Genomic DNA, 27845 nt, shown 5'->3' on the forward strand with positions numbered 1-27845 from the left:
GACCGTAGGATCACGCAGCCTAGCTAGGAACAGCCGTTTAGATTGTCCCTTTTGGGTGGAATACACCATTGGATCTATCAACTACCTTACTAACCTGTCTCATTAGACTTTATCTATTAGCCTTATCTACTTACTTTTACTAACAGTTCAGTTTATTCACTTACTTCCTGCATTTATTATCTTGTTATCATTTATTGCTTTCTATTTCTCATATTGCATTTATATTCTTGTTTCAACTTTTACTACTTGTTATTTGAACCTTTCTTTTATACCTTGTCTTTTATTATCATTCTACTCATATTACCTTCTTGTTCCTTGTTTTTCATTTATTACTTGAGTTATGTTTTATTTCTGCCTTGACAATAAATTTCTTTACCTTGTTTTCACTTTATACCTTCATTACATGCTTTTATATCTTACCATAAATACCACCAAAGTTCATATTGCCCATCCATTGTATAATCTTGGTTCATCTTCATTACACATACACTTTTACCTTCATTTATGTTATTCATTTACCTATCATTGTCATGATCTATTAACCGTTTCCTGCATGTCTATGATCTTATGCATAAGTGGATGACTCGCCACCTGACCTGCCGCAAGAGCGTTATTCGTTTCCGCCCCGTTCAAGCTGTGGAGTTCTCGTTGACTGGTCGCGTGGATAACATCGTGTTCCAGCCTAACCAGCATCTTGATGACGGTGCTAACCTCCAAGACGCGGAACCCTATGAAGGATAGCAACCACCTCAAGCTCTGGTGGTGCATGGAAGGGCGCCTTGCTGGGCACCTGGAGGAGATGATCCCTTCGGTGATGATGACATGGATGATGATGATGAGGATGATGATGATGAGGATGCACCTGGAGGACCTGGAGGACCCGGAGGACCTGGTGGACCTGGAGGACCTGGAGGTCAAGATGGACTTTTTGCTGCTGATGATGGGTGGATTGTGACAGTCTGCACAAGGGATGGTGGAGAGTGTTTCTTCCACAGCGAGCTGAAGCGTCTCCTTGACCAGCAGCTGGGACATGGCATGTTCTCAGTGGAGTACCGCAGTGAGCACTGGAGTCACCCAGACTACCCGGCGTATTGGAAGGTCTGGGCACACGTCGGCAGGCCTAACCCGACGTTGAGGGCACTGAGGATCATGTCCATACATGAAGCTGTGGCTGAGAGGTCTACCCAGATGGCGGGCATTAATGATGCTGCTCGCCAGGCTTTCTACGCATACCGTGATCACTTCTTCGAGGAGATCAGCCAGGATGAGCGTCGCTACTACCCTCGCCGTCGCCGTGGAGAGTTGGCAATGACTATTGCTTCCACCACTGATGAGCAAGACCCCCGCGTGCACAGGACTATCAAGCTGGTGGCGGTCACTAACACCGAGCTCAACAGTTCACTAGTGGAGCTGAAGCAAGTCAGGAAGGAGCTGGATGACGCCAGGAAGAGGATAGCGCAGCTGGAGGCTCAGATCACTGGAGTGCCACCGCCTTCACCTAAGTGGCCTGCTTTCTCTCCGCCTCGTGAAGATCCAGCCTATGGAGATGCCAGCGCTCGTACTACTATAGAATAGGAGCTATTCCCAGCTTAGTAATAAATAGTGCCACGCTTAGAACGTTAGCACGATCTTAGTTATGCGAGCTTAGTGTTTAGTCGTTTGCTTAGTGTGCTTTGCTTGGTCTGTGTGAGAACTTGATTTATTATTGTGTTAATGGTGTGATTTGGTTCTTTGTAATGAGTGCGATGAGTTGTGGGTCATGTCCACGACGCATCAAGAACAAGATTAAGTATTAAGTTTTTATGAGATAGTTAGTTTGGGTTATCATCGGTCTCCTTTATTTGTGCCTTATCATATTTCATATCGCTTTATCTTATCAGTCTTACTTTATCATGATCAGTTCAGTATCTATATATTACATCTATTCTGAGTACTGTGTTTATCAACTGAGAAAGGAAAGTGACTATCAGCTGGTTCATACTTTGAGGAAAGATTATTACATTGCAGTTTACATTACAGCTCAGGTTTACACATATGAACTACATCTGATTTTATTATATTATTTCTATACATCAGATGCCTGTCCACACCAGGAGCAACACCAATGGAGGAAACAATGGGCAGTCCAACAACAACAACAATGATCAGAGCGGGACTAATGCCAACCCTCCTCCTCCTGGGAATCAGCCCATGACCATAGAGCAGTTGATGACTATGCAGACTCAACTGATGCAAGGGATGACTCATATTATGAACCACATGCAGCAGAACCAAAACCAAAATCAGAACCAACATCAAGGAGGTAACAACGCGTTTGCCCCACCTAGGGACAAGCGTGGAGAGTTCATGAAGGGACGTCCACCGTTCTTCTCCCACTCAGCTGATCCTATGCAAGCTGAGGATTGGCTTAAGGCAGTGGAGAAGCAGCTGGTCATTGCTCAGTGCAATGACAGGGAGAAGGTTCTGTATGGCTCTGGGCAGCTTCAGGGAGCCGCACAGGACTGGTGGGATTCATATTGCTTTGCACATCAGGACCCGGATACTATCACTTGGGATGAGTTCAAAGTCGCCTTCAAGACTCATCATGTGCCTGCTGGATTGGTCAAGCTGAAGAAGAAGGAGTTTCTGTCTCTGAAGCAGGGCTCCATGACAGTTTGTGAGTACCGTGACAAGTTCACTCAGTTGTCGCGGTATTGCCCCAATGAAGTGGAGAATGATGAAGACAAGCAAGACCACTTCCTGGAAGGTTTGAATGATGGTCTATCCTACATGATGTCAAATGTCAAGTATGCCAGTTTCCAGGAGATGGTGGACAGGGCATTGGTGCTCGAGAGCAAGCGCCGCAAGATGGAAGACAAGAAGAGGAAGTATAATTCCTCTCAGCAGCAGGCTGGTGCCAGTCGTCCCCGCTACAACAATCAGCAGGGCCCTCAGTCTCGCCCTTCATAACAGTCTGGCAACCAAGGACAGCAGCAGAATGTCAGGTACAGCAACCAGAGTCAGCAGACGAGCCAGCGCTACAACAACAACCAAGTGCAGCGCCCCGCTAGTCAGGCGCCTCGCCAGAATGCCCCAGCACCATCAGGCTCTCGCCAGAACTCCAACACTGTCCCAATGAAGCCCAATGTCAACCCCGCCCCCACAGGAAATACCTGCTTCAAGTGTGGTCAGCCTGGACACTACGCGAATGCTTGCCCCCAGAAGCAGAAGAACAACAATGGAAGGGTCAACCATGTGAAGCTGGAAACTGCTGAGGAGGCTCCAGATGTGGTAGTTGGTACGTTCCTTGTCAACTCTTGCCCAGCTACTGTTTTGTTTGATACTGGAGCATCACATACTTTTATAAGTGCACAGTTTGTTGAGAAACATAGTATAGCCACCTGTACCATGCAAAACACCATGATAGTTAAATCACCTGGGGGAAAGATGCATACTAATACTTTGTGTCCGGGAATGAGCATTAAAATAAGGGGGGTAGATTTTCCTGTCAATCCCATTGTGTTGGGTTCAGAAGGTTTAGATATGATATTGGGAATGAGATGGTTGTCCAAGTTTAAGGGTACTATTCAGTGTGCTGAGAAGACAGTGGCTCTAACAGCACCTAGTGGGAACAGAATTGAGGTCAGAGTTTCTATGTCAGCTAGCAGTGAAGGAACAGTTTACCATGTGAGCAGTGGGTCAGTAGAAGACATTCGAGTTGTGAAAGAGTTCCCTGATGTGTTCCCAGAGGATTTGCCAGGTATGCCACCTGAACGTGAGATTGAATTTGTTATTGATTTATTACCTGGTACTGCACCCATATCTAAGAGACCTTATAGAATGGCTGTTAATGAGTTAGAAGAACTTAAGAAACAACTAAGGGAGTTACAGTCTAAGGGGTATATCCGTCCTAGTTCCTCACCTTGGGGAGCTCCAGTTATTTTTGTAGAGAAGAAGGATGGGACACAGAGGATGTGTGTAGACTATAGATCTTTGAATGAGGTCACAATTAAGAATAAATACCCTTTGCCTCGAATAGAGGACTTGTTTGACCAGTTGAAAGGAGCTTGTGTGTTTTCCAAAATAGATCTGAGGTCAGGTTATCACCAGTTGAGGATTAAACCTAGTGATATTCCAAAGACTGCTTGCACCACCAGATATGGATTTTATGAATATACAGTTATGTCTTTTGGATTGACTAATGCTCCAGCTTACTTTATGTATCTGATGAATAAAGTTTTTATGGAGTATTTGGATAAGTTTGTGGTAGTCTTTATTGATGATATCTTGATCTACTCCAAGACTGAGGAAGAACATGAGGAACACCTAAGACTTGTGTTGCAGAAATTGAGGGAACATCAGCTCTATGCCAAGTTGAGTAAGTGTGACTTCTGGTTGAAGGAAGTGTCTTTTCTTGGTCATGTCATTTCAAATGGTGGAGTTGCTGTCAGTCCGAAGAATGTGGCAGATGTTCTTAAGTGGAGTCCACCTCAGACTGTTGGAGAGATCAGAAGTTTTCTTGGAATGGCCGGTTACTATCGGAGATTCATTGAAGGGTTTTCCAGTATTGCCAAGCCCATGACCGCTTTGTTAGAGAAGGGTAAGCCATTCAAGTGGAATGAACAGTGTCAGGCTAGTTTTGAGGAGTTGAAGAAGAGGTTGACTACTGCACCAATTCTGACTTTGCCTGATGTGACTAAAAGTTTTTCTATCTATTGTGATGCTTCCAAGCAAGGTTTGGGATGTGTACTGATGCAAGAGGGAAAGGTGATTGCCTATGCATCTAGACAGTTGAAGAAACATGAGGTGAATTATCCAACTCATGACCTTGAGTTAGCAGCTGTGGTCCATTCACTGAAGATCTGGAGACACTATATTCTGGGTCATAAGTGTGATATCTACACGGATCACAAGAGTCTGAAATACATCTTCACTCAGAATGACTTGAATCTGAGACAGAGAAGATGGTTAGAATTGATCAAGGACTATGAACTGGAGATTCATTACCACCCTGGCAAGGCTAATGTAGTTGCTGATGCTCTGAGTAGAAAGAGTCAAGTGAATATGATGGAAGCCACGGAGTTACCGATGGAACTACTGGCAGAATTTGAGTATCTCAATTTGGGGTTTGTTGCTAATACCCAAGGTACTTCCATGGACATAGAACCAACTCTTGAGCAAGAGATCAGAAAAGGTCAGAAAGAGGATGAAGAGATCAAAAAGATACTTAAGCTGATAGAGGAAGGTAGAGCACCTGGATTCAAAGTTGATCAAGAAGGGATTGTTTGGCACAAGGACCGATTGTGTGTGCCTGATATTCAGAGAATCAAGGATGTGATACTGAAGGAGTGCCATGAATCTGCTTACTCTATTCATCCAGGAGGTACTAAGATGTATTAGGACTTGAAGCAAAACTATTGGTGGCCCGGTATGAAGAAAGATATTGGTGAATATGTGGCATTGTGTGACACCTGTCAGAGAGTGAAAGCGGAACATCAGAGGCCAGCAGGGTTGTTGCAACCGTTGAAGATACCTGAGTGGAAGTGGGATGAGATCAGCATGGACTTCATAGTGGGATTGCCGAAAACTCAACGAGGTTATGACTCAATATGGGTTGTAGTAGATCGATTGACCAAGGTAGCTCATTTCATACCGGTCAGAACTAACTACCGTGGAGATCAGTTAGCAGAAAAGTATATGGAACGGATTGTGTGTCTGCATGGAGTTCCTAAGAGGATTGTGTCTGATAGAGGTACACAGTTTACATCAAAATTTTGGGCGAAGTTACATGATGCTTTGGGAACCGAGCTCAGATTCAGTACTGCTTATCACCCTCAGTCCGATGGTCAGACAGAGAGAGTCAACCAGATAGTAGAGGATATGCTTAGGTCTTGTGCTTTACAGTATGGAGATAGTTGGGATACTAGCTTGCCCTACGCTGAGTTCTCCTATAACAACTGTTATCAGACTAGTCTTAAGATGACTCCTTTTGAAGCCTTGTATGGAAGGAAGTGTAGGACTCCATTGTTCTGGAACCAGACTGGTGAAAGGCAAGTGTTCGGCCCTGATTCATTGAGAATAGCCGAAGAAAGAGTTCAGTTCATCCGACAGACTCTGAAGGCAGCTCAGTCTAGACAGAAGAGTTATGCTGATGTGAGACGAAGGGAACTTGTATTTCAGGCAGGTGATTATGTATACATGAAAGTGTCTCCGATGAGGGGTCTAAAGAGGTTCAATGTCAAGGGAAAGCTAGCTCCAAGATATGTTGGTCCTTTCAAGATTTTGGAGAGGAAAGGAGAAGTGGCTTATGAGCTTGAACTGCCTGTTAGTTTATCCAACGTGCACAATGTTTTCCACGTCTCCCAATTTAAGAAGTGCTTGAGAGTGCCTGAGGAACAGTTGCCACTAGAGGAACTGGTTATACAGGATGATCTGACTTATGAAGAGAGTCCTATCAAAGTTCTGGACACAGCAGAGAGAATTACCAGGAGTAAAACTATCAGGATGTGTAAGGTACAATGGAAACACCATTCTGAGGAAGAGGCAACCTGGGAAAGAGAAGATGATCTGAAATCTAAATACCCTCAGTTATTCCCTGGTTTATCCTAATCTCGAGGACGAGATTCTTTTAAGGGGGGTAGGTTTATAACACTCCAAATTTTTGAAATTTAAATTTAGTTTGAATTTGATTTAATTTTGACTCAATTTGAATTTCTGGGAAATTATTAAATAATTTACAAAATTAAATAAAATTAAATATAAGGGTAGAAACATGTTTTTCCTCCATTCATGCCGTTGCATTGTTTTTGCTTGATTTATTTAGTGCTTGGTTGCCCGTGGTTTTTATTTTGTTGCAAGAAAACAAAATATAGGAGAAATCTGTTAAAAAAAAGAAAAATGGGCAGCGCCCCCCCCCACTCGGCCCAAGCCGCGGCAGCGGCCCAGCCGCAGCAGCTGCGCGCTCCAGCCCAACTCCCCTCCACCCGCAGCCGCTGACGCGTGGGTCCCGCAGGTGGGACCCACCTGTCATCCCCGAGCTCCGTCCGAATCGGACGGGAGCAACAACCGCCGCCTCCACTCCGGATTCCGCGCCCCGCACGCGAACCAAAGTTCGCAGCGCCCTATAAGAAGCGCCGCAACTCGCCCGCACGCACCCATAGACGCCCCAGCCGCGAAACCCTAGCCCTAAGCGCCCTGCTCGCCAAGCTCGCGCCGCCGCCGTTGAAATCCGCGCCGCCGCCGTCGAGCTTCTCTTTGCCGTCGACGTTTCGCGAAGGTGAGGCCGTCATCGCGTTCGCCTCGTCGTGCCGACCCCGCCGGTGCCCTTGGCCCGCCTCCCCGCGCCCCGAACCGCCGCCGCGGCGAGCTCCGGGCGGCGCCAATGGCGCCACCGCCGCCCGCCGGCCGCCCCTGCGCCCGCACCGGCGCGCGGTCCACCGTGGACCGCGGCCCTGCGCCCCCGTGCGGCCGGTCCACTGGACCGGGTCCAGGAGGCCGCCACCGCCGCTCCGCAGGCGCGGTCCACCATCGACCGCGGCCTCCCCCTGCCCCGCGCCCCGGTCTACAGCATAGTGCTGTGGACCGGCCACTCACCGGCCGCCACGTGGCCAGCCAAGCTGGCCAGCCCGCGCGCCCTTGGCCTTTTTGCGAAAAGGCCCTCGCGTTTCTTCAAATTTAACCCGCGATCCAACTCAGCTATAGTTTCATTTAAAATATGCCCCTGCTTTTACAGTTTAGCCCCTGCACCCGTTGGTATTTATGTATTTAATCCAAAATGAGTTTTAATTCAGTTTTAATTAGTTTTAATTATGAAAAATAGTTCAGTTTATCTACAGAAATGCCATTCAACTTGTTTTAGCCATAACTTTTGCATCGTAACTCCGATTTAGGTGATTCTGGTCGCTATAGTTTCGTTTCGTCGAGCAGAATGCAGTAGAGCAGTTGCTTTCTGTTTTCGTATGTTTTGGTGTACTGTTTCTGATTAAGCTTGTTTGCTTGCATGTATTGTTCCTATGATTGATGATTGTCGCGTATAGCCAACGAGACGTTCGTGAAGGAAGAGGTTCAGGATCTCGCTGAGTTCGAGCAACCCGACTTCGATCAAGGCAAGTGCAGACACCGTTTGATCATTTTGAACCTATTCATTAATGTCATTTACTTTATATGCATGTGTCCAATGAATGCGAACCCTAAGGACATGACTAGCTTTACTTACTATTCCTTGTTCACCTGGGGTTATGTATATGGGCAGTCTAGGCTATACTAGTTTTGCTTAGCTGCTCTACTCATCTTATACACATGCCTAAACAAGTAATAATCTCTACTCAACTTGATGCTTAAACTGTGCTGAATCTTTGGTCACTACGGTGATGGCGATGATGGATGCTTACGAGCGTCGTGATGATGGTGGTGACAGGGGGAGCGGGTACCGTTGGTGGTCCGGTTTGCCGGGCGTACCCGTCTCTGCTCTCCGTAAGGACTTAGTCAGGGAGCGGCCCCCTGGGACTTACAGTGCAGCTCCAAGCTATATGGCTCTGGCTTGACTAATTATCAGGACCTCCGCTGGTAGGGTGTTACTTTCCGGGTAGGCGTAAGGAATGTAGCTTGGGTATTCATATTAAGAGGTCGGTCAGTTCGGGGTCCCATTGCTATGGGCACGACTGCCGCGCGCCCCGGCAAAAACTTACGAGTGGCATCCTATTAGTTGGACCCTGTGAAAGGTCTCGTAGTGAAACCCTGCCTGCTCACCTTGGTAGTGTTTTGGGGAGTCGCGACCCCAGGCGAATGGAAATCACGACTTGGAGTGAACGTGCACACCTCTGCAGAGTGTAAAACTGATATATCAGCCGTGCTCACGGTCACGAGCGGCCCAGACCCTCACTTGATGAGCAAATTGGATTCACTGGATACTTGGAGATGGAACTTGGCGAGGTTGCTACCTCGTGTTTTGGCGGAATGGCTATTCCGTGTTGGCAGGATTGCTATCCTGCGTTAATAATTGGGGTTAATCCCTGGATTACTATAATAATTAGGATAGTCTTTTAAAAGATGCTAATTACTACTTACACTAATTAAGGGTTGGGTTTATGCTACTCATATTTAGTAATAGGTTGTTCTAGTAATTGTTATAATTAAAAGTGATCAACTAAAATGCTACCGCAGTCAAACCAAGTCAGCTTTACCTTGTTTTAAGCCTTGCATGTCATTACTTTCCGTCTGTGCTTGCTGAGTTCGACATGAGCTCACCCTTGCTATAATCATTAAAGGTTGCTCGGACGATCAGGAGTACAATTGCGATTTCCCTGAGGACTACCCTGAGTCTCCTGGTTGTTAGGCTCGTGTGGTTCTACCGTCGACCTTCCTGTGGCAAGGTGGTCCTGCTACGTCGACGTTTAGTTTTTCCTTTATTTATGGAACAGTTTAGTTTATGTTTCCCCTCCGCACTTTGATAAACATTTGGCTTGTAATAATGGTACTTTTACTCTCATTTATGTAATTCGTTTGAACACTGTGTTTTGTACCATTGATGATGTCGGTCCATGTGTGTGAATTTGAGATCCTGGCGCACATGTGATTTGGCACCCGAATGCTCTTTTACATCCGGGTGTGACAGAAATGGTGGATGGGGGTGTATCCTTCGAGACTCTGGAGGAGATGTTGTGGTTGCTTTGTAGGGAAGATTGGAAGCCTTGTTGAAACCCTTGCAAGGTGAGCTCATTGCATGCATTTAGGCCACTCAAGTAGCGGTTGCGGCAAGAGTTGGCCATGTGATCATTGAAACAGATGCCACTACGATGGTAAAGGCTATCTATTCTGATGAATATGATCTTAGTGATGTTTCCAACCTCGTTAAAGAATTGTGAAGCCTGTTACCGTGGAACTTTATAGAAAGTCCAGGAGCATCCTCGTCTTGTAATAGAGTAGCTCATGAGCTAGCTAGTCTTGGTAGTGTTGTGATCCGGATGAGGAGCCTATTGTGGCCTCCATCACAGCACACGTTCAAATTGTAATTGGTGATGATTCAGCCCTTTCCGAGTAATGGAAATTAATATTTCCTCTAAAAAATGTGGCTCTGGTCAACGTTCCGGCTGCTTAAGGCTCGGCAAACTGCAGTAGTGCCCGTTGTGCTCACTTTCAGCCCTTTCTAAGTAATGGAAATTGATATTTCCCCTTAGGCCAGTCTCAATGCATAGTTTCATAGCATAGTTACCAAGACTGTAAACTAGGTAACCGAGCCACAAAAGTTTCATAAAGATGAAACTCCTCTCTCATCTTATGAAACTCTTTCATTTAATGACATTGCCAAGTCAGCAATTTTGCTTATGAGGCACCCTATTTAATGTGCATGGCACTCTCATAAAACATGCATTGAGACTAGCCTTAAAAGAAATGCGGCTCTGGTCAACGTTCCGGCTGCTTAAGGCTCGGCAAACTGCAGTAGTCCCAGCCCGTTGTGCTATGTGCCAGTGGCATCTCGATTTCGGAGGGAGAAAGACAAGCGCTTCGAACACGATGATCGCGCCGCCCAACTCTGTTCTATGTTTCTCCGTGCTGTTTGTCCTCGTGGTTTCATCATGCTCCGGCGATGACGTCGACTTCATCTACCAAGGTTTCCAGCACGCAAACCTGACCATGAACGGCTCCGCGTCAGTGCTGCACGGGGGCGCGCTCCAGCTCACCAACGACAGCAACCGCCTCGTCGGCCACGCGTTCCACGGCTCTCCCGTGCGCTTCCTCGACGTTCCCGACGGTGGCGGGAGGCCACCGTCGTCGTTCAGCACGGCCTTCGTCCTCGACATCGTCACCGTCGGGAGCGGCGGCGGCCACGGCCTGGCCTTCGTGGTGGCCCCGTCCACCGTGCTTCCCGGAGCGTCCCCCGAGGTCTACCTCGGCGTCCACGGCCCGGCCACCAACGGAAACCCCGCCAACCATGTCTTCGCCGTGGAGTTCGACACCGTGCTGGACCTGGAGATGAACGACACCAACGGCAACCACGTTGGCGTCGACGTCAACAGCCTCGTCTCCAACGTGTCGGAGCCTGTCGCGTACTACACCGGCGATGACGGTGGAAACACCACGGCGCGCGTGCCCGTGAACCTGGAGAGCGCGCAGCCAATCCAGGCGTGGATAGACTACGACGGCGGCGGCGGCGTCCTCAACGTGACCGTCGCCCCGGTGTCCGTGGCAGAGCGACCTCTCCGGCCGCTGATTTCAACAAAACTCGACCTGCGACCCATCTTCAGGGAGGAGATGTACGTCGGCTTCTCCTCGGCCACCGGGAAGCTGGCGAGCTCGCACTACATCTTGGCGTGGAGCTTCCGAACCAACGGGCTCGCGCAATCCATCAATCTCCGGCGGCTTCCCAAAGTTCCGAAGCCGAGGACAGCGCTTTCCAAGCTCGTCATCATCAAGTTCGCCGGCGTGGCTTGTGCAGGGACACTGACTCTGATCGCCGCGGCCATGGTCATCGTGCTCTGGCTTCGGAAGAGGGCGAAGCTCGCTGACACACTGGAGGACTGGGAGCTGGAGCACCCACACAGGTTCCCGTACAAGGACCTCTACAGGGCCACCAAGGGGTTCAAGGAAAGCGAGTTTCTTGGCGCGGGCGGTTTTGGCCAGGTGTACAAAGGAGTGCTCCGGCAGCGCTCCGGCGGCGACAAGGTGGCGATCAAGCGGCTCTCCGCCGGCACGAGGCAAGGGATGAAGGAGTTCGTCGCCGAGATCGCGAGCCTCGGGCGCATGCGCCACCGCAACCTGGTCGAGCTGCGCGGGTGGTGCAAGCACGGCCAGGACCTGTTCCTCGTCTACGAGTTCATGCCCAACGGCAGCCTCGACGCGCACCTGTTCGGCGGCGCGGACCGCAGGGAGCCGCCGCCGCTGCTGCCGTGGGCGCAGCGATTCGCCGTCCTCGGGGGCGTCGCCCGCGGCCTGCTCTACCTGCACGAGGAGGGGGAGCACGTGGTGGTGCACCGCGACGTCAAGGCCAACAACGTCCTGCTCGGCGCCGACATGGGCGCGCGGCTCGGCGACTTCGGCCTCGCGCGCCTCTACGAGCACGGCGCGAACCCGGCGACGACGCTCGTGGCGGGGACCCTCGGGTACATGGCCCCCGAGCTCACGGTCACCAGCCGTGCCACCACGGCAACCGATGTCTTCTCCTTCGGCGCCCTGTTGCTCGAGGTCGCGTGCGGACGCCGGCCGGTGGTGCCGCCGGGCGAGGCGACCGACGACTCGGACGTGATCCTGGTGAGGTGGGTCCGCGACTGCGCGCTCGACGGCGACCTGCTGCGGGCTGTGGACCCGAGGCTGGAGGGGTGCTACGACGAGGGGGAGGCGAAGCTGGTGCTGTGGCTCGGCCTGATGTGCAGCCAGGCTCGCCCGGAGGCGAGGCCCAGCATGAGACAGGTTTGCCGGTATCTGAGCGGCGAGGAGGCATTGCGGGAGGACGCGGTGCTCGTTTTCACCGGCGCCGACTCGGTCGAGTTCATCGGATCGTCGCTCTCCATAGCGTGGTCCTCCTCCGGCGGTACCATGTCGTCCGGCTCTCTGCATGGTGGTCGGTGAACTACTACTATCATATGGAAAGCTGTTAAGGTGCACAGTTGCACACACATCGTGGTGTTTCTTTGTGTAAGATGTACAGATTGGCAGGTGTGTCTGATGTGTTTATGTACACAAGTTAGGCCTTGTTTGGATGTAATTGGATTCACATGTGTTGGAGTGAATTGGAGTAGTTAAATTCAACAACACCTATAAATTGAGGTAAATCCGACAACATCCAAGCAAGACATTTGGTGTTCCAGGCAGGCACTGGATCCAGGATCAGAACTGCCTAGAGTATTTTCCCCTAGATGAGAACAGACATTGAATGTGCAGCATTCACAGTTTTGTGACAATGAACTGATACTGAATGAAGCTGACTACTCTATGGCATCGATAACTTTGATTTGTGATGGCCACACCCTGCAACATATGACGTCAGAGATTATGCAACTGCAAATCTGTGTCTATGGCTTTATGCTCTGTGAAATAGAATAATTTCCACGGTGAAATCTCCATTTGGATTACTTCAGAATCCAAATGAACCACCACTTCAGCATGAAAAAGAATAAGATGTCACACAAGGGGTGAAGGGGATTCATCTGAACCACCACTTCAGCATGAAGCAAAAAGTGGAACGCGAGAAGGTGCAGTCAAGGCAAAAGAAAACGATAAATTACAGCATCTGAACCATGATTTTCAGCAAAGAAAAACAGCGTGCCCATATGTGCTACAGTCATGTCAAAAGAAAAGGAAGAGACATAACAGTAACTAAAAAATAAAGAAACCTCCAGGTTAATGCAAAGAGTGGTGGTATTTTAGGCTTACGAGGCTTCAGCTTTCTCAACACCTATACTATCATAATCACTTGAAGACCAACTTTCTTAGCTAAAGCAAACTGCAAACGGAGTAAATGACAAATCTAGCGTGCAGTCCAATGCTACAGGCTAAATGGATAGGCTACAGCAAACGATTCCTGCAAATAACTACAGAATAAACTTCTAAAACAGTCTCCTGCAAAGCAGGCAAATGTTCACCGGGACATTAGGATTTTGGTATTTGACGATGGTCTAAGAATGCATGTACAACTAGCAGTTAAGACTTAAGAGCACGGTGAACTGCTACTACTATGGATCAAGACCCTGATTCTCTTGTTACTGCTTAATAAAACAACAGAACAGATAATAATACCACACTAAATTCCATCTGTTAGTTCAAATCTTGACAATATGGATGTCATAAGTTCAGTGAAAACTACACCAAGTTGCAAAATAGCAAAATCCTGTGTAGGTCATTCCAAACGATTATTCTTTCAAACACTTAGAACATGATTTATTATTCATATTACATGATATAGATAAAGTACTTCGACCTACAATCAGAAGAGCCTCCAGACCACTACAGTCTACAAGGTATGGATATATGCATGGTTGTGGCTATGTTGGGCAGGGTCGCAGCCGTGGCAATGGTGGCAGAAGTTATGGCCACTGGAACTGCTATAACTGGTGTGTGTACACAAGTTTGGCTCCAACACTTCCTGTCCCCTTAGAGTACTGGCTACTGAGTATAAATAGAACTATCAATAGTTGTCAAAGAAAGAGTGCATCAACATTTTCTGCCACTAGATAGGAACTGATACCGAATGAGTGTGCAGTATTCACAGTATTTTGAGCTCGCTACTCTATGGCATTGGATAAGGTCGATTTGTGTTAACCACTTACCCTAAAACATGGCATCGGATATTATGAAACTAAGGTTGTGTATATGGCTTATGCTCCCTCTGTCAAATAGAATAATTTTCCTTGATGAAATCTCCATTTGGATTTAGTTATAACTTCAAGGCGTTACCGGAGTTGATCCATCTGAACTCTGAACCACAACTTCAGCAAGAAGGAAAAACTGAACTGTAACAGATGTGCTACAGTGATGGCAGAAGAAGGTTACAGCAACAATCAGAAAAGAAAGAAACCTCCAGAGTAATGTATAGAGTGATGTGAGAGATCAGGTCAAAGGAAGAAGAGGCTTCAGCTTTCTCAACACACTATATTATCATAATCACTCAAAGGCCAATTCCATTAACTAAAGCAAATTGCATAGGGAGTAAATCTAACGCCCAGTCCAATGCTGTCAACTAAATGGAAAGGCTCCACTATATTATCATAATCACTGAAAGGCCAATTCTGTCAACTAAAGCAAATTGTCAAATGCTCTGGACTAAATGGAAAGGTTCCACTGTATATCATAATCACTCAAAGGCCAATTCCATTAACTAAAGCAAATTGCACATGGAGTAAATCAACGCCCAGTACAATGCTATGGACCAAAGGCTCCAGCAAACAACTCCAGCAGATCACTACAGAATTGACTTCCAAGACAATCCAGCAAAGCAAGAAAAGATCATCACGAACACTAGGATTTTTTGTATTTGGCTATGATAGTATGTACAACTAACAGTCTGAACTATTTCGTTACAAAAATATCGGGTACGTTTTGAGCTATGATGGATTTAGACCGTAATTAGTTTGCGATTCCTGAAAGCAGCAAAACAGATAATGATACTGCATGTTAAATTCCATCTTTTAGTTCAAGTATTGGCAGTATGGATCGCCTAAGGCCAATGAAAACTATACAGAAGATAACACCAAGTTGCAAAGCAGCACAATCCTGTGTGGGTCATTTGAAACGATTTTTTATTCAAACATTTAGACCATGATTTATTACTCATATTACATGATACAGATAAAGTACAAGGAACAGCTCTATCCACTTCAACCTACACTTCAAAAGAGCCTCCAGACCTAGTACTACAAGGTATTAGGTATAGATCTTTGCGCCATATCATGTTCACCAACCAGGCAACCATAGATGAAAAAGATTCAGGAATAGAATTCCTGGGACGAAAAAACAAAAGAGCAGTTTGGAGGGTTAACTGAACATATAACTTTATATCTTACCATTGAGATTTTTCTGGAGAACATCCATCACAGAACCAAAGTCAGCCTTCACACTGATCGGTGGATTAGCATACTGGCAAACCATGTCCTTGATGTTTTTGTCATGGTAGTCGATCTTTGACTGCGTGAACTTCAGCCCATGAGCTGTGCTAACAACCACAGTGCGGTCATTAGGCCCAATTATACGCTGATCCCGGAGCTTAAACAAAGCAGCAAGTGCAACCCCAGTATGTGGGCAAGCAAACATCCCAGTGCGGTCAGCAAGAGCCGTCGCATCCATTAGCTCCTCCTCTGTAGCCTCCTCCACAATACCATTGGTAGCCTTCAGCGCGACCACCGCACGGTCAACAGATACAGGATCACCAATCTGTATTGCAGATGCATATGTAGTTTCAGCAACTTGTGGCTGAAACTCAGTCCAGCCTGACTTGTAGTACCGGTACAACGGATTTGCATTTGCAGCCTGTGCACAGACAAGCCGTGGCACACGATCAACAAGGCCAAGAACGCGGCACATCTCAAACCCCTTGTAGAATGCATAGATATTCCCAAGATTGCCTCCTGGAACAATGACCCAATCCGGCACCTGCCAATTGAACTGCTGCAATATCTCGATGGCCGCTGTCTTCTGCCCCTCGAGGCGAAGCGAGTTGAGTGAATTGGCAAGGTAGATTGGCAGCTCTGCAGTCACCTCGCGAATGAGTCGCATGCAGCCATCAAAATCAGTGTCTAGAGAGAGCACGGTGGCGCCGTTGGCGATTGGCTGGATGAGCTGCTGCAGCGAGATGCGGTCCGCTGGCAGGAACACGATGGCGGGGATTCCCGCGGCCGCGCAGTAGGCCGAGAGCGCGGCGGAGGTGTCTCCCGTGGACGCACAGCCGACACCGTTGATGGGGCGCGAGAGCGGCGCGCGGCGGAGGCGGTTCACCTGACTGACGAGCACGGTCATGCCGAGGTCCTTGAAGGAGCCCGTGTGGGAGATGCCGCAGTGCTTGACCCAGAGGTCGTTCATCCCGCCGAGGTGCTCGCGGCCGAGGCGCTCCGCCCAGAAGAGGTTGGAGTTGCCCTCGAAGAGGGAGACGATGTGGTCGGAGTCGATCTCGGGGAGCACGAACTCCTTCTTGGACCAGACGCCCGAGCCGTAGGGCCAGGCGGTGCGGCCGACGCGGGAGTCGAAGAGGTCGCGCCAGTAGGAGCCCGGGTAGCGCGCCAGCGCCTCCATGTCGTGGCGCACGTCGAGGAGGCCCCCCGAGCTGGAGCGGTAGACGACCTCGTCCAGCGAGTAGCGCTCGTCGGGGTCGCCGCCGGGCGCCGGCGGGAAGGGCTCGTACCACGCCGAGAAGCCCTGCGCGGGGCCCCGGAGCCGCGCCGCCTCCTCGCGGATGTTCTCCTCCGCTGGGCGGCGGTGCTTCGTGGCCGTCGTGTCGGAGGAGGCGCAGCGCGCGCGGCTGGGGCTGGCGCGGGGAGGCAGGCGGAGGTGGGAGCCGGCGGCGGGCCCCCCGCGCACGGATGGTTGGCGGGAGTGGGAGTTGGGGTGGGAGAAGAGGAGGGAGAGGGAGGAGGCCGCGGTGAAGGTCGCCATGGTGCGGTGAGGCTTGGCGGCGCGAAGGCGAGATTGCAGAGGACGAGGGGCGGAGGGGGGAGGCGAGATTAGGGGGACCGAGGGGGCGGACGCTGCTGACGTGGACGAGGGTTTAGGCTTTTTTGGAGAGGGGAAGACGGAAGTCGTGTCGGCCGGCCGGTCTTGGACGTTAATTGGCGGCAAATTGTCGAGGGCCGATGATGCGTTCGGCCCGGTTCCCGTTTCTGTTCCACTGGTGGTTCGCCGAGCTGCTGCCTATATGATACGCTCTCCGTCACGAGAAACACACGCTGAGCTGAAGGAATCAAATGCTGAATCGCCAAAAAGGAAAGGAAAAAAAAAACGCTTCAAATGTTCAAGGGGCGAACCATCCTAACCACACAGACGAGCAAGCAACACGATAGCTATTTTAGCGAGCAATCACCTTATTTTCGCGTGCTTTTCAAGGAGTAAGTATAGCCTATCCTTTATGGAAAGCATCTATCGCATGTTGAGAACGTGGAGAATCGCTGCCCATGGATTTTGGATGCGGATTTTGCATGGGCCCCGCTGAACCATCGATACCACCACAAAGGTTCACATCAGAGGATGTGATAGAAGCACTCCCTCCATCTGGAATTCTGGATGCAAATATCCCGTGCTATGCCTATGAAGGATGCAAGTATCACGTGCTCTAAAGGGAAGGAGGCTGCCACAGCCACCAACTGTTGCGAACCCAGCACGAGCAAAAATGCAATACTGCTGAAGAGAGTAGACAATATACAAGCAACATTGATGGATCAAAGACGCTAAACAGTGTCGATTTTCAAGGTGTAGGGTATGTAGCTTTTCGAAATGTTAAAGTTGCACGCAACATATGAAATCAAGAAGGTAGTATATAAGTATAATACAGAAGAATGTTATGGGATCATGGATTCGCAGTTACTTAGATTGTTCATATCACAGTATGCTCCAATTGAACACCTCAGCTGTCAGAACTTTCTTGCAGGGAACATGGCTAACGTGCAAATGATGAATGATGAATCAGGTGAAGCTGACTGCAGTGTGACTTGCTGCAGTTCCAATCTCGACTCTGGCATGGGAATTAAGTCGAACACTGTAGTTTATATGGGGGCCATCATCTGTTCAGCATTTCGGATGACTGTGCAGTGTTCACGTAAGTTGCGCTCTTGTTGAATCCTCCAAGCACCATTATTCTCACTGCCTCCAAGCCCCTATGCAACGCGAAATCAAGCTGCACAAAGAGATCGATTCCGTTACCTTTCCTCGTCTCCACATGGATAAAAATAAGAAACGCCCAGTTATATGTGTTTGCTAAATTGGCTGAACCAATATATCTGTAAGGTACAGATCATAGTGAAAACCTCTTCTTGCTCTTTCTTGTTAAAAGGCCGGAGAACAAAATTTGCAGGATCCATCTTCCCAGGTGGTCGTCCAATGCCTGCAAAATATGATTGCAGGAATATTCATTCTAGGCAACTGAAGAGAAAAGGAGTGAGAAGGGGCATACCAATTCTCAGGCGTGGAAAATCACGGCTTTGTTTCAAATGGTTGACGATGCTTCTCATCCTGCAAATGGTGGCCAAATGGTAAGTACAGAAAGAAGCTCTTCTCCAAACAACAACAGTGATGGGAAGGGCACAAAGTCAGTGCAATCACAATGTCCGAATTTACACATTGATATAGGATTTACACGAGTGAATAAAAAGAGTGTGGACTCTTTCCTTATAGAAAAAAAAGAGGGATCAAAAAACTACAAATGAAGTTGTTACCAAAGTTTTAATGGTGGTCTGCTTTATTTTGTAACAGGTAGGCACTTTATCATCAAGTTTCTAAACATCAACGTACAGTTGCTACTGTGTTGACGGACACCACAAATCAATGAATAATATGATCATATATCCTTCTTTTGGATGAACTTGAGACTATGGAACAATTATCTGACTCCAAAACTATGTGGTTTTCATCAGAATTTGTATTACAAAGAACACTGAGATAATGACTAATAAGCTATACATGGAACAGATATCAGAAAATAGGTGAGAAATGGAGTACCCATTATGTCCTCCATGCCCACCCTTTGGCAGCAGGCGCAGTTTTGCAAAGGGTAAATCCAGATCATCATACATCTGCAGAGAAGAAAAGGATGTGGACTAGTTAATAGTGATTTTGCAAGGTGACAATGACATTTATAGTGATCTGTTATGAAATACAGCTAGTGAAGAGTAAACTTTTACCACAACGACTTGATTAAGTGGTATTTTGAAATATGAAACCAGCTGCCCGACCTATACATAACTCAGTGTGTGTAAAAAAGGATACAAAAAACAAATAATACTACAATTGCATTTAACATTTCATTGGAACCATTGTACTTACAGACTCACCACTTGCATTCATAAAGGTTTGTGGCTTGGCAAGCATAATAGGTGCATCACCAATGCGGCCTGGATAATAATGAATCAGTCTTAGTGAAGAATGCTCTGAAGCATGCATGGAACTACAAAGAAGTAATAATGCATATACTTTATGTTCAATATTCAGTATAGACAGGGCCAGCAGTCCCTGCAGGAGGGCAACCTGTGTGATAGACAGGGCCAGCCGTCCCTGCAGGAGGGCAACCTGTGTGATGGCGTAGGGCCTCCGTTTTCCAGGGGCCCCAAACTCTAAAATTGCAGCCCACCAGACCTATTAATTTTATCAAAATTTCTAGCAAGTAGCCAAGTATTGCATCACAAAGCTCCCCAAGCGGAAGCATTGTTTCCAACCCTGCAGCACTAGTTCGACTTTCATCTTCGACTTTTCTAATCCCAATACCGATCAGTGTCTAGCGTCTCAGCGTGGGTGATTGGGCTATACGTGTCAGCGTGAAGCTATGTCGCCATCTGTTGTGAGGCCATGGACAGTGGATATCAGGAGTAGGACATGCTTCTCCTTGCAGGCTGCTCATGGCCTGGTGTTGGTCCACTTTACTTGACCTGCTGAACAAAAGGCAGCAAGTGCTGCGGCAGCCGCGCTGGACTGCTGGTTGCATCTGCCTTCAGCAAGCTAACAACATAATTTCCTTTTCATTTCTTCAATTGTACTCAGCGTTTTGTATGAACTAGTGAACTAGTACTAGCTTGTTTGTTGTCTGATGTATCCCTTAATCTTGTTTTCTTATCTTACACATGTGTAGGAGCTTATGGAGACGTCGAGTGTTTTAAGATCAAAACCATTTCATCTGCAAATCAGTCTAGAAAAATATGAATCGATTTACCAAAAGTGTAAAAAACAGAGAACTTAATATTAGAAAGGAGCGGTGGATAGGTCATGCAACAAAAGTTAAATCTGTATAATTCGTGATCATTGCAATGGAATACAATATTTTATTATTCTACTTTGCTAAGTTGCTAGTGCCTATTTTAGAATTTAGCACAAGGTCCCCATTTATGCCAGGACACCCCTGGTTATAACAGTATCCGAAGGCCACATGTAGACTGCTGTAAAAAACTCTTTCAGGTCGCTACAAATTTAATTGCGAAAGGAAGTGAGAAAAGAATTGGAACACAGTTTAGCTATTGAAAGTATTCTATCAAGATTAACATTACAAACTTCAACACATATAATACTTCATGTAAAGATTTTTTTTTTTTTTGCATGATTATTACCTTTTCCAACCATTGCCTTGAACTGCATACTGCTCAGAGATATACCCTCAGCTTCTGCTATAACATCGATCATCTCGAATCCAACCTGGGAACAATTAGATGTGATCTCAAATTCCCAACTCCGTACAAAGATCGCACATAGGAGTTTCTATTTTCTAATTATACCAGTAAACAATAAAGTCCTCTGCGCACAAGAGAAAATCTGCTCTCTGACTACGAATCATACATTTTAGTGTCTCTTTTTTAGCATTTCTATCTCATTCTGTAACAAAAAACCAAGTCGACGAATCAAGTTTCAAATTGCATATACCCTTTGTTTACATCCTTAATACCTAGTACATTTCGATACCTTTCAATCTTTGTCTTCAAAAGTATAAGACTCCAAAATTTTGCGAGTTCCCACCGTGGAAAACGGCAGCTTTCACGACGAACAGGGTAGGTAAGGCGCTTACGTTGTGGCGAGTTCCCTGGTACACCTTTCCGGGGTTACCCAGCCCGACGAAGAGCCACGGCTTCCGCGCGCCGCCGTCGCCTGTGCCCGCGGCTGATGAAGAGGCTGCCCGACAGGCGAAGGAGGAGGCTGGGACGCATCTTGTCCTTGCGCGGGGGTGTGAGAACAGAGAAGAGGGAAGGCGGGACGCCGAGGCGCCAGAGAGCAGCCGCATCGCCGTCGCTGCCGCTGCCGCCGTCGCCGCAGCGCCGCTGGTAGAGTGGTAGGAGATGCTGAGCCCCACGGAGAATGATTTGGACCTTTGGGAATTGGAAGGCGTGGGACGGGCTAGGAGTGTCAACTGGGCTTCATAGCTTAGGGCTTTAGGCCAGGTTAGGCCGGCAGCCCAGGTACCAAATTATTCTTATTAATTAATTTTCAATTTAGCAAAAATATATGTAGGTTTTGAAAATATTGCGAACGAGGGTGTATATCTAAACATTATAAAATATCCAAATATTTTTAATGAAAACAAAAGAAACTATGAAATTTTACAATCGAATTTTATCTTCATATGGATTTACAGCTGAAATGTATTTTTGCTGAATTTAAAATAAACAAGGTGTCAGTAGAATTTGGTCATTGGTGCCTTAGAGGTTCAAACTCAGGGCGTTGGACCACATATAATTCTTCTTTGATCAGATTATTTACCTTAGAGTATTTCTACGAGTCTTTCTCAATCTAAATTATCATTTAGAGAGTTAGTTGAGTAAAAATCATTTTCTATATCCCTATACTCTCCAGCAACTTTTTCTTAATCTCATGTGTAGTCTAGAGAGTAATTCTCGCTCTTAATCTTTAGCTAATGAGAAATCAGAAATAGAGGATATGATGTCTATATTTAGATATCTTTGGTTTAGATCCTAAAAAATCTAAAAATCATGAAAATCATGAAATTTCGTTGAAATTTTGAACCCTTTCGCTACACCGTCCAATTTGATGTCCACCGCACGCCTCCTCGTCACTCCGTCCTCATGCTAGTGTAGCTTACCAGTGACAGCCTTAAATCTAAGCCCACCACATCTTCCATGCAAAAGTCTTATCCAAACCCAAAACATTAATCTAGTCGTATATGGGCTTGACCATAAATAATGTAAAATTACAGTACAGTCAAAAGGATGCCTTATTTACTTTAAATATTCAATAATTAAAGATCACTCTAGCTTGATGTCCTTGATTTAGCAGATCAAATTGGACCGGTACCATCTTCCTATCAATGCTAGAGGTAAAGGATATAGTAAGGCCTATTTAGTTGGTGTCTAACTTTTGCTAGATCTAACCTTAGATAAATTATAGCTGTACTAGAAAGTGTGACGAACAAAATCAATATCACATTTAGTGAAAACTTTGGTAAAAAATTAGGACTTGGTACTAAGAAAATATGACACACTACGGTTATAACAGTGAGCAAACAGCTGCCAAAAAAAAACCATGACATAACTAAATGTATGACGTGATAAATATTAGGCACAAATCAAACATACCCCTATTTTCCTTGCCGTAGCAGTCACTGATGCTTCACAAATCACAGTCGCTTCCTTGTTTTGTTATTTTTGCCAATTACATTGAAGATGCACACGCACACCCGCAACACTACTGCTATTGTTTCATCGAGTCCCGCAGGTCTGCATCGGCCCGCCAGAAAGTAGGCAGAAGCTTACGCGAGTCATCGATCAGCTCTTTCACCGTTCCATGTCGTCGTTACCGGTTTGCGGATAGACTTTCCCGCCGTGCAAATGACAATTAATCAGTGAGTTCCCATGTACGCTTTCTCTGATCTCTGTACTCCCATCCTTCTCAAGCACTTAACATGTGTATGATTGAGACCATGGAGGCTGAACCTTCAATTTCCAATGTTCGAACCCGTCAAATGGTTATGATTCTATCTTGTGTGTATCGGTCCATGTTCAGGTCGAAGTACACGATGACTTTGAGTCATGCCTCATGCGTGTGCCGTGTGGTTTGGAGTGGCCACTCCCGTTTTCAGTCCCATCGCTTTCACCCCGGCTAGTACGCTGCCTTAGTCCAGTAGCTTTCCTGATTGGTACCTGGTTCCAACAGTCAAGTCTTCGTGAGTCCTGTCACTTCATTAGTTCATTCCTCTTCGGACGACGACTAACCTTTGATTTCAGCAATTTTGTTCATACTGCTGTGCTGTTAGTTTTCTTTGGCAAGATGGCGGCAGTGCCGTTCGTCCATCCGGAGGCATCAGGTAAGTCTTCATGCCGGTCCTCCCCAATGGAATTCTGCACTTCGTCAGACTTCAGACTACAAAGACACTAGTTGAGTTACGACGTTATTATAAGTGCCTGCCATCATGCACCCAGCTTCCATTTCATGCATTGCCACTTGCCAGTTTGCCACCAGCACACCACCACTGGCTTGTCTGTCTGTCCCAAGACTCCCAACCCTAGGCCCCAGCTCTCTCATTTCTCCGGTCTCCCGTGTCCCCTTTCCTCTCCACCATGGCTCCCCTCAGTCTCCTCCACCTCGCCTTGTTAATAATGGCCTCATCACTGTTCACGCCAACGCCCGTCTCGGCATCCAACGCCACGGACGACCTCTCGGCCCTCCTCGCCTTCAAGGACAGGCTTTCCGACCCTGGCGGCGTCCTCCGCGGCAACTGGACGGCCAGCACGCCTTACTGCGGCTGGGTCGGCGTCTCCTGCGGCCACCGCCACAGGCTGCGCGTCACGGCTCTGGCGCTCCCCGGCGTGCAGCTGGTCGGTGCCCTGTCTCCCGAGCTCGGCAACCTGTCTTTCCTCTCCGTCCTTAACCTCAGCGACACCGCGCTCACAGGGCAAATTCCAACCAGTCTCGGGAAGCTGCCACGCCTCCTTTCCCTCGATCTCTCCAGCAACTATCTCTCTGGCATCGTCCCGGCCTCGCTCGGCAACCTCACCAAGCTCGAGATCCTCAATCTCGACTCCAACAACCTCACCGGTGAAATCCCACACGAGCTCCGCAATCTGCAGAGCGTTGGGTTTCTTATCCTCAGCAGGAATGACTTGAGCGGGCCTATGACCCAAGGCTTGTTCAACAGGACGTCTCAGTCTCAGCTGAGCTTCTTCAGCCTTGCATACAACAGCCTGACGGGGAACATTCCTAGCGCCATCGGTGTTCTGCCAAACCTTCAAGTGCTCGAGCTGTCGAGGAACCAGCTTTCAGGGCAGATACCGTCCTCACTGTTCAACATGTCCAACCTGCTAGGGCTGTACCTCTCCCAGAACAATCTCTCGGGACCGGTGCCAGACTGATAGATCTACAGGATCTACTAGCAATAGGATGAACGGGGTTTCGGGATAAAACAATGCATACAGTGACATTTATATATATGTGCATACACTAGATCTATTACAATTTAGTAGAAACATATAGATCAATAGTTTAGGGTTTCGACCGTCGTTGGCGGAAGGAGCAGATCCGGAGACGTCCATGGCGTGAGTGTTGGTGCTGCGCCGATGTAGATCACGTCGTCCTTCGGGCCTCCACCGGCACTGACCGACGACGGGGTAGGAGTAGAACGGAGGCGGCGCGGTGGTGCTTCCCGACGCCACTGCGCACTGCCGATCGGAAGGCCTAGGGTTTGTCGAGTGGGGATGTGTGCACGGCGAACCTCAAGTCCCGTGCCTGCGGCCCCCACTCCTGTTTATATAGCGCAGCGCGTCGGGGGCCCACCAACCATGGATCGGTTGGGCGCCCCCGATCAGGGCGCGATCCAGAGGGAAAAGGCCCCAGCCGTTGGGCTGGGCCTGAGATCAACCTAACATTCTCCCCCTTGATCTCATCTATGCTTTCTCGCTTTGTCAACTCACCCCATCACAAATCAGTGTATTGAGCATGCTTCATCTTAACAGTTATCACTGCTAGATTAGACAGCCACAAACACTTTTCTGTTTAGAGATGAATTCTCGCCTTGGGCCCCTTACTATCCTGGAATCACAGGCTTTCCCTCAAACCCATGCCGGCTACATGTTCTCTGAACACGTTGGGCGGTAAGCCTTTGGTAAACGGATCCGCTAGCATCTTTTCTGTGCTTATATGTTCAAGACTTATGACGTGATCCCGGATTTTATCCTTGACAACATAATATTTTATGTCAATGTGCTTGGCTGCATTGCTTGACTTATTGTTGTGAGCATACAACACTGCTGGCTCGTTGTCACAATACAACTTTAGTGGTTTATCGATGCTGTCGACCACCTTTAAACTGGGTATAAATTTCTTAAGCCAATTCACCTGTCCTGATGCCTCATAACAAGCAATAAACTCAGCATACATTGTGGACGATGCAGTGACTATTGTTTGTTTTGAGCTCTTCCATGATATGGCTCCTTGCGCGAGAGTGAATATATACCCTGAGGTGGACTTTCTATCATCTCCCGCGTAATCAGAATCTGAATACCCTACTATTTGTAGGTCATCAGATCTTCTATAGGTTAACATGAGCCCTTTCGTGCCTTGCAAGTACCTTAAAACTTTCTTTACTAGATTCCAGTGTTCCATACCTGGATTACTTTGATATCTACCAAGTAACCCGGTCACAAAAGCTAGGTCTGGGCGTGTGCACACTTGAGCATACTGTAAGCTTCCGACAGCTGAAGCGTATGGAACGGCTTGCATGCGATCGCGCTCGAACTTGCTCTTGGGACATTGATGTTCCCCGTACTTGTCACCTTTTACAATAGGAGCAGGTGAAGGTCTGCACTTATGCATATTGAATTTCTTCAATATTTTCTCTATATATGCCTCTTGGGACAATCCCAATACCCCTCGACTTCTATCTCGGTGAATCTTTATGCCCAAGACAAAAGATGCTTCACCTAAATCTTTCATATCGAAATTTGAGGACAAAAATCTCTTGGTTTCCTGCAGTAGAGTGACATCACTACTGGCTAGTAGAATGTCATCTACATACAGTACTAGGAAAATGTATTTCCCATTCTTAAACTTTGCATATACGCAATTGTCCTCAACGTTCTCTTTAAACCCAAACTTTCTGATTGTCTTATCAAACTTTAAATACCACTGCCTGGATGCTTGCTTTAATCCATAAATGGATTTCTTCAGGCGACAGCCCATTCTTTCTTTGCCTGTCACAACAAAACCTTTCGGTTGTGCCATGTATACTCTTTCTTCTAGATCCCCATTGAGAAAAGCTGTCTTCACATCCATTTGATGCAATTCTAGATCAAAATGTGCCACTAGGGCCATTATGATTCTAAAAGAGTCCTTGCTCGAGACAGGAGAGAATGTTTCATTATAATCTATCCCTTCTCGCTGAGTGAAACCCTTGGCTACCAGTCTTGCTTTGTACCTTTCTATGTTCCCTTTGGAGTCACGTTTCACCTTGTAGACCCATTTGCAGCCTACTGTTTTGGCTCCTTCAGGAATTTCCTCTAGGTCCCAAACTTCAATGGTACTCATAGACTTTAATTCATCTTCCATGGCTTCTTGCCACTTAGATGCTTCGGTGCTCCTCATGGCTTCTTCAAATGAAGTGGGTTCATCCTCCATCTGAACTTCTTCGCATTCATAGACTATATAGTCATCTGGAATAGGAGACTTTCTCGCTCTTTGAGGTCTGCCAGAAGTTTCTGCTACTGGCATTTCTTCTTGAGGTTGCTCTTGTTGGGGCTGTTGTTCTTCGACTATGGGTTCATTCGGCTCCTGAGGGACAGGTTCCAAATTGGCCATAGGCGAAAAAGCAGCAGGTGCTGTCACTACTGGTGTAGATCCAACAACAACGGGCAGCGTAAAGTAGGGTTCTTGCACCATGGGAATGGGCACGAACACCCGCTTCTCTTCAAGGTTAATTTCTCGCGCTGCCTTGCTCCCCCTGATCATCTGATCTTCTAGAAAACTAGCGTGTCTCGTTTCCACAAACTTGGTATGTCTACCAGGGCAGTAGAAACGATAACCTTTCGACTTTTCTGGATAGCCAATGAAATGACAACTTACTGTTTTGGGGTCTAGCTTTCCTATGTTTGGGTTAAATACTTTTGCTTCAGCAGGGCTCCCCCAGACACGTAGATGGTTGACTGAGGGTTTCCTACCGGTCCACAACTCATACGGGGTTTTAAGTACTGACTTGCTTGGAACTCTGTTGAGAATATGAATGGCGGTTTTTAAGGCCTCCATCCATAGACTCAATGGCAGAGTGGAGTAGCTCATCATGCTGCGCACCATATCCATTAGAGTACGGTTACGCCTTTCTGCTACTCCATTCTGCTGAGGGTCCCCTGGCATTGAATACTGGGCTACTATGCCATTTTCCTGTAAGAACCTTGCAAAAGGTCCAGGAACTTGTCCATAAGGGGTATGTCGACCGTAGTACTCCCCCCCACGGTCAGATCTTACTACTTTGATTTTTCTGTCTAGTTGGTTTTCAACCTTAGCCTTGAATATCTTAAATTTGTCTAAAGCTTCTGAGCGTTCTTTGATTGGATAGATGTATCCAAAACGAGAGTAGTCATCTGTGAATGTGATGAAGGAATCAAAACCATCCACAGATGTCACTGGAAAAGGTCCACAGATGTCTGTGTGGATCAATTCTAGTACTCCCATGCTTCGCTTAGCGCCTTTCTTTATGTTCTTTACTAACTTGCCTTTAATGCAATCAACGCATTGCTCTAACTCTGAGAGTTCTA

The 27845-nt window shown here is 47.4% G+C and overlaps 4 protein-coding genes across 4 annotated transcripts; 2 read left to right on the forward strand and 2 right to left on the reverse strand.

Annotated features, from left to right (window-relative positions):
• LOC8068053 (L-type lectin-domain containing receptor kinase IV.1) lies at positions 10353 to 12595 on the forward strand. The gene has a single exon (XM_002456143.2). It carries the CDS (start codon positions 10369 to 10371, stop codon positions 12541 to 12543), a length of 2175 nt encoding a protein of 724 aa, XP_002456188.2. The 5' UTR covers positions 10353 to 10368; the 3' UTR covers positions 12544 to 12595.
• On the reverse strand, positions 15187 to 17413 carry LOC8063100 (threonine synthase, chloroplastic). The gene has a single exon (XM_002458308.2). It carries the CDS (start codon positions 17053 to 17055, stop codon positions 15463 to 15465), a length of 1593 nt encoding a protein of 530 aa, XP_002458353.1. The 5' UTR covers positions 17056 to 17413; the 3' UTR covers positions 15187 to 15462.
• On the reverse strand, positions 17833 to 21462 carry LOC8068054 (peptidyl-tRNA hydrolase, mitochondrial). The gene is made up of 8 exons (XM_002458309.2): positions 21158 to 21462; positions 20706 to 20790; positions 19435 to 19502; positions 19293 to 19343; positions 19111 to 19184; positions 18566 to 18624; positions 18420 to 18496; positions 17833 to 18289 (listed from the first exon to the last, which is right to left on the reverse strand). The coding sequence occupies exons 1-8, from the start codon at positions 21368 to 21370 to the stop codon at positions 18173 to 18175; spliced, it is 744 nt and encodes a 247-aa protein (XP_002458354.1). The 5' UTR covers positions 21371 to 21462; the 3' UTR covers positions 17833 to 18172.
• On the forward strand, positions 23525 to 24452 carry LOC110434108 (receptor kinase-like protein Xa21). The gene has a single exon (XM_021457813.1). The coding sequence runs from the start codon at positions 23661 to 23663 to the stop codon at positions 24450 to 24452; it is 792 nt and encodes a 263-aa protein (XP_021313488.1). The 5' UTR covers positions 23525 to 23660.

Source organism: Sorghum bicolor, chromosome 3 (assembly GCF_000003195.3).
Source record: "Sorghum bicolor cultivar BTx623 chromosome 3, Sorghum_bicolor_NCBIv3, whole genome shotgun sequence".
NCBI classification, from domain to species: Eukaryota; Viridiplantae; Streptophyta; class Magnoliopsida; order Poales; family Poaceae; genus Sorghum; species Sorghum bicolor.

What these genes read in the sequence shown, in the direction of transcription:
- LOC8068053 (XM_002456143.2), top strand. Translation starts at nt 10,369, where the DNA reads ATGCGGCTCTGGTCAACGTTCCGGCTGCTTAAGGCTCGGCAAACTGCA.
- LOC8063100 (XM_002458308.2), bottom strand. Translation starts at nt 17,055, where the DNA reads ATGGCGACCTTCACCGCGGCCTCCTCCCTCTCCCTCCTCTTCTCCCAC.
- LOC8068054 (XM_002458309.2), bottom strand. Translation starts at nt 21,370, where the DNA reads ATGCGGCTGCTCTCTGGCGCCTCGGCGTCCCGCCTTCCCTCTTCTCTG. An exon ending in CACTTAATCAAGTCGTTGTG is followed by an intron (nt 19,185 to 19,292) that starts GTAAAAGTTTAC and finishes TCTTCTCTGCAG; the next exon opens with ATGTATGATGATCTGGATTT. An exon ending in ACAAGAAAGAGCAAGAAGAG is followed by an intron (nt 18,290 to 18,419) that starts GTTTTCACTATG and finishes CTCTTTGTGCAG; the next exon opens with CTTGATTTCGCGTTGCATAG.
- LOC110434108 (XM_021457813.1), top strand. Translation starts at nt 23,661, where the DNA reads ATGGCTCCCCTCAGTCTCCTCCACCTCGCCTTGTTAATAATGGCCTCA.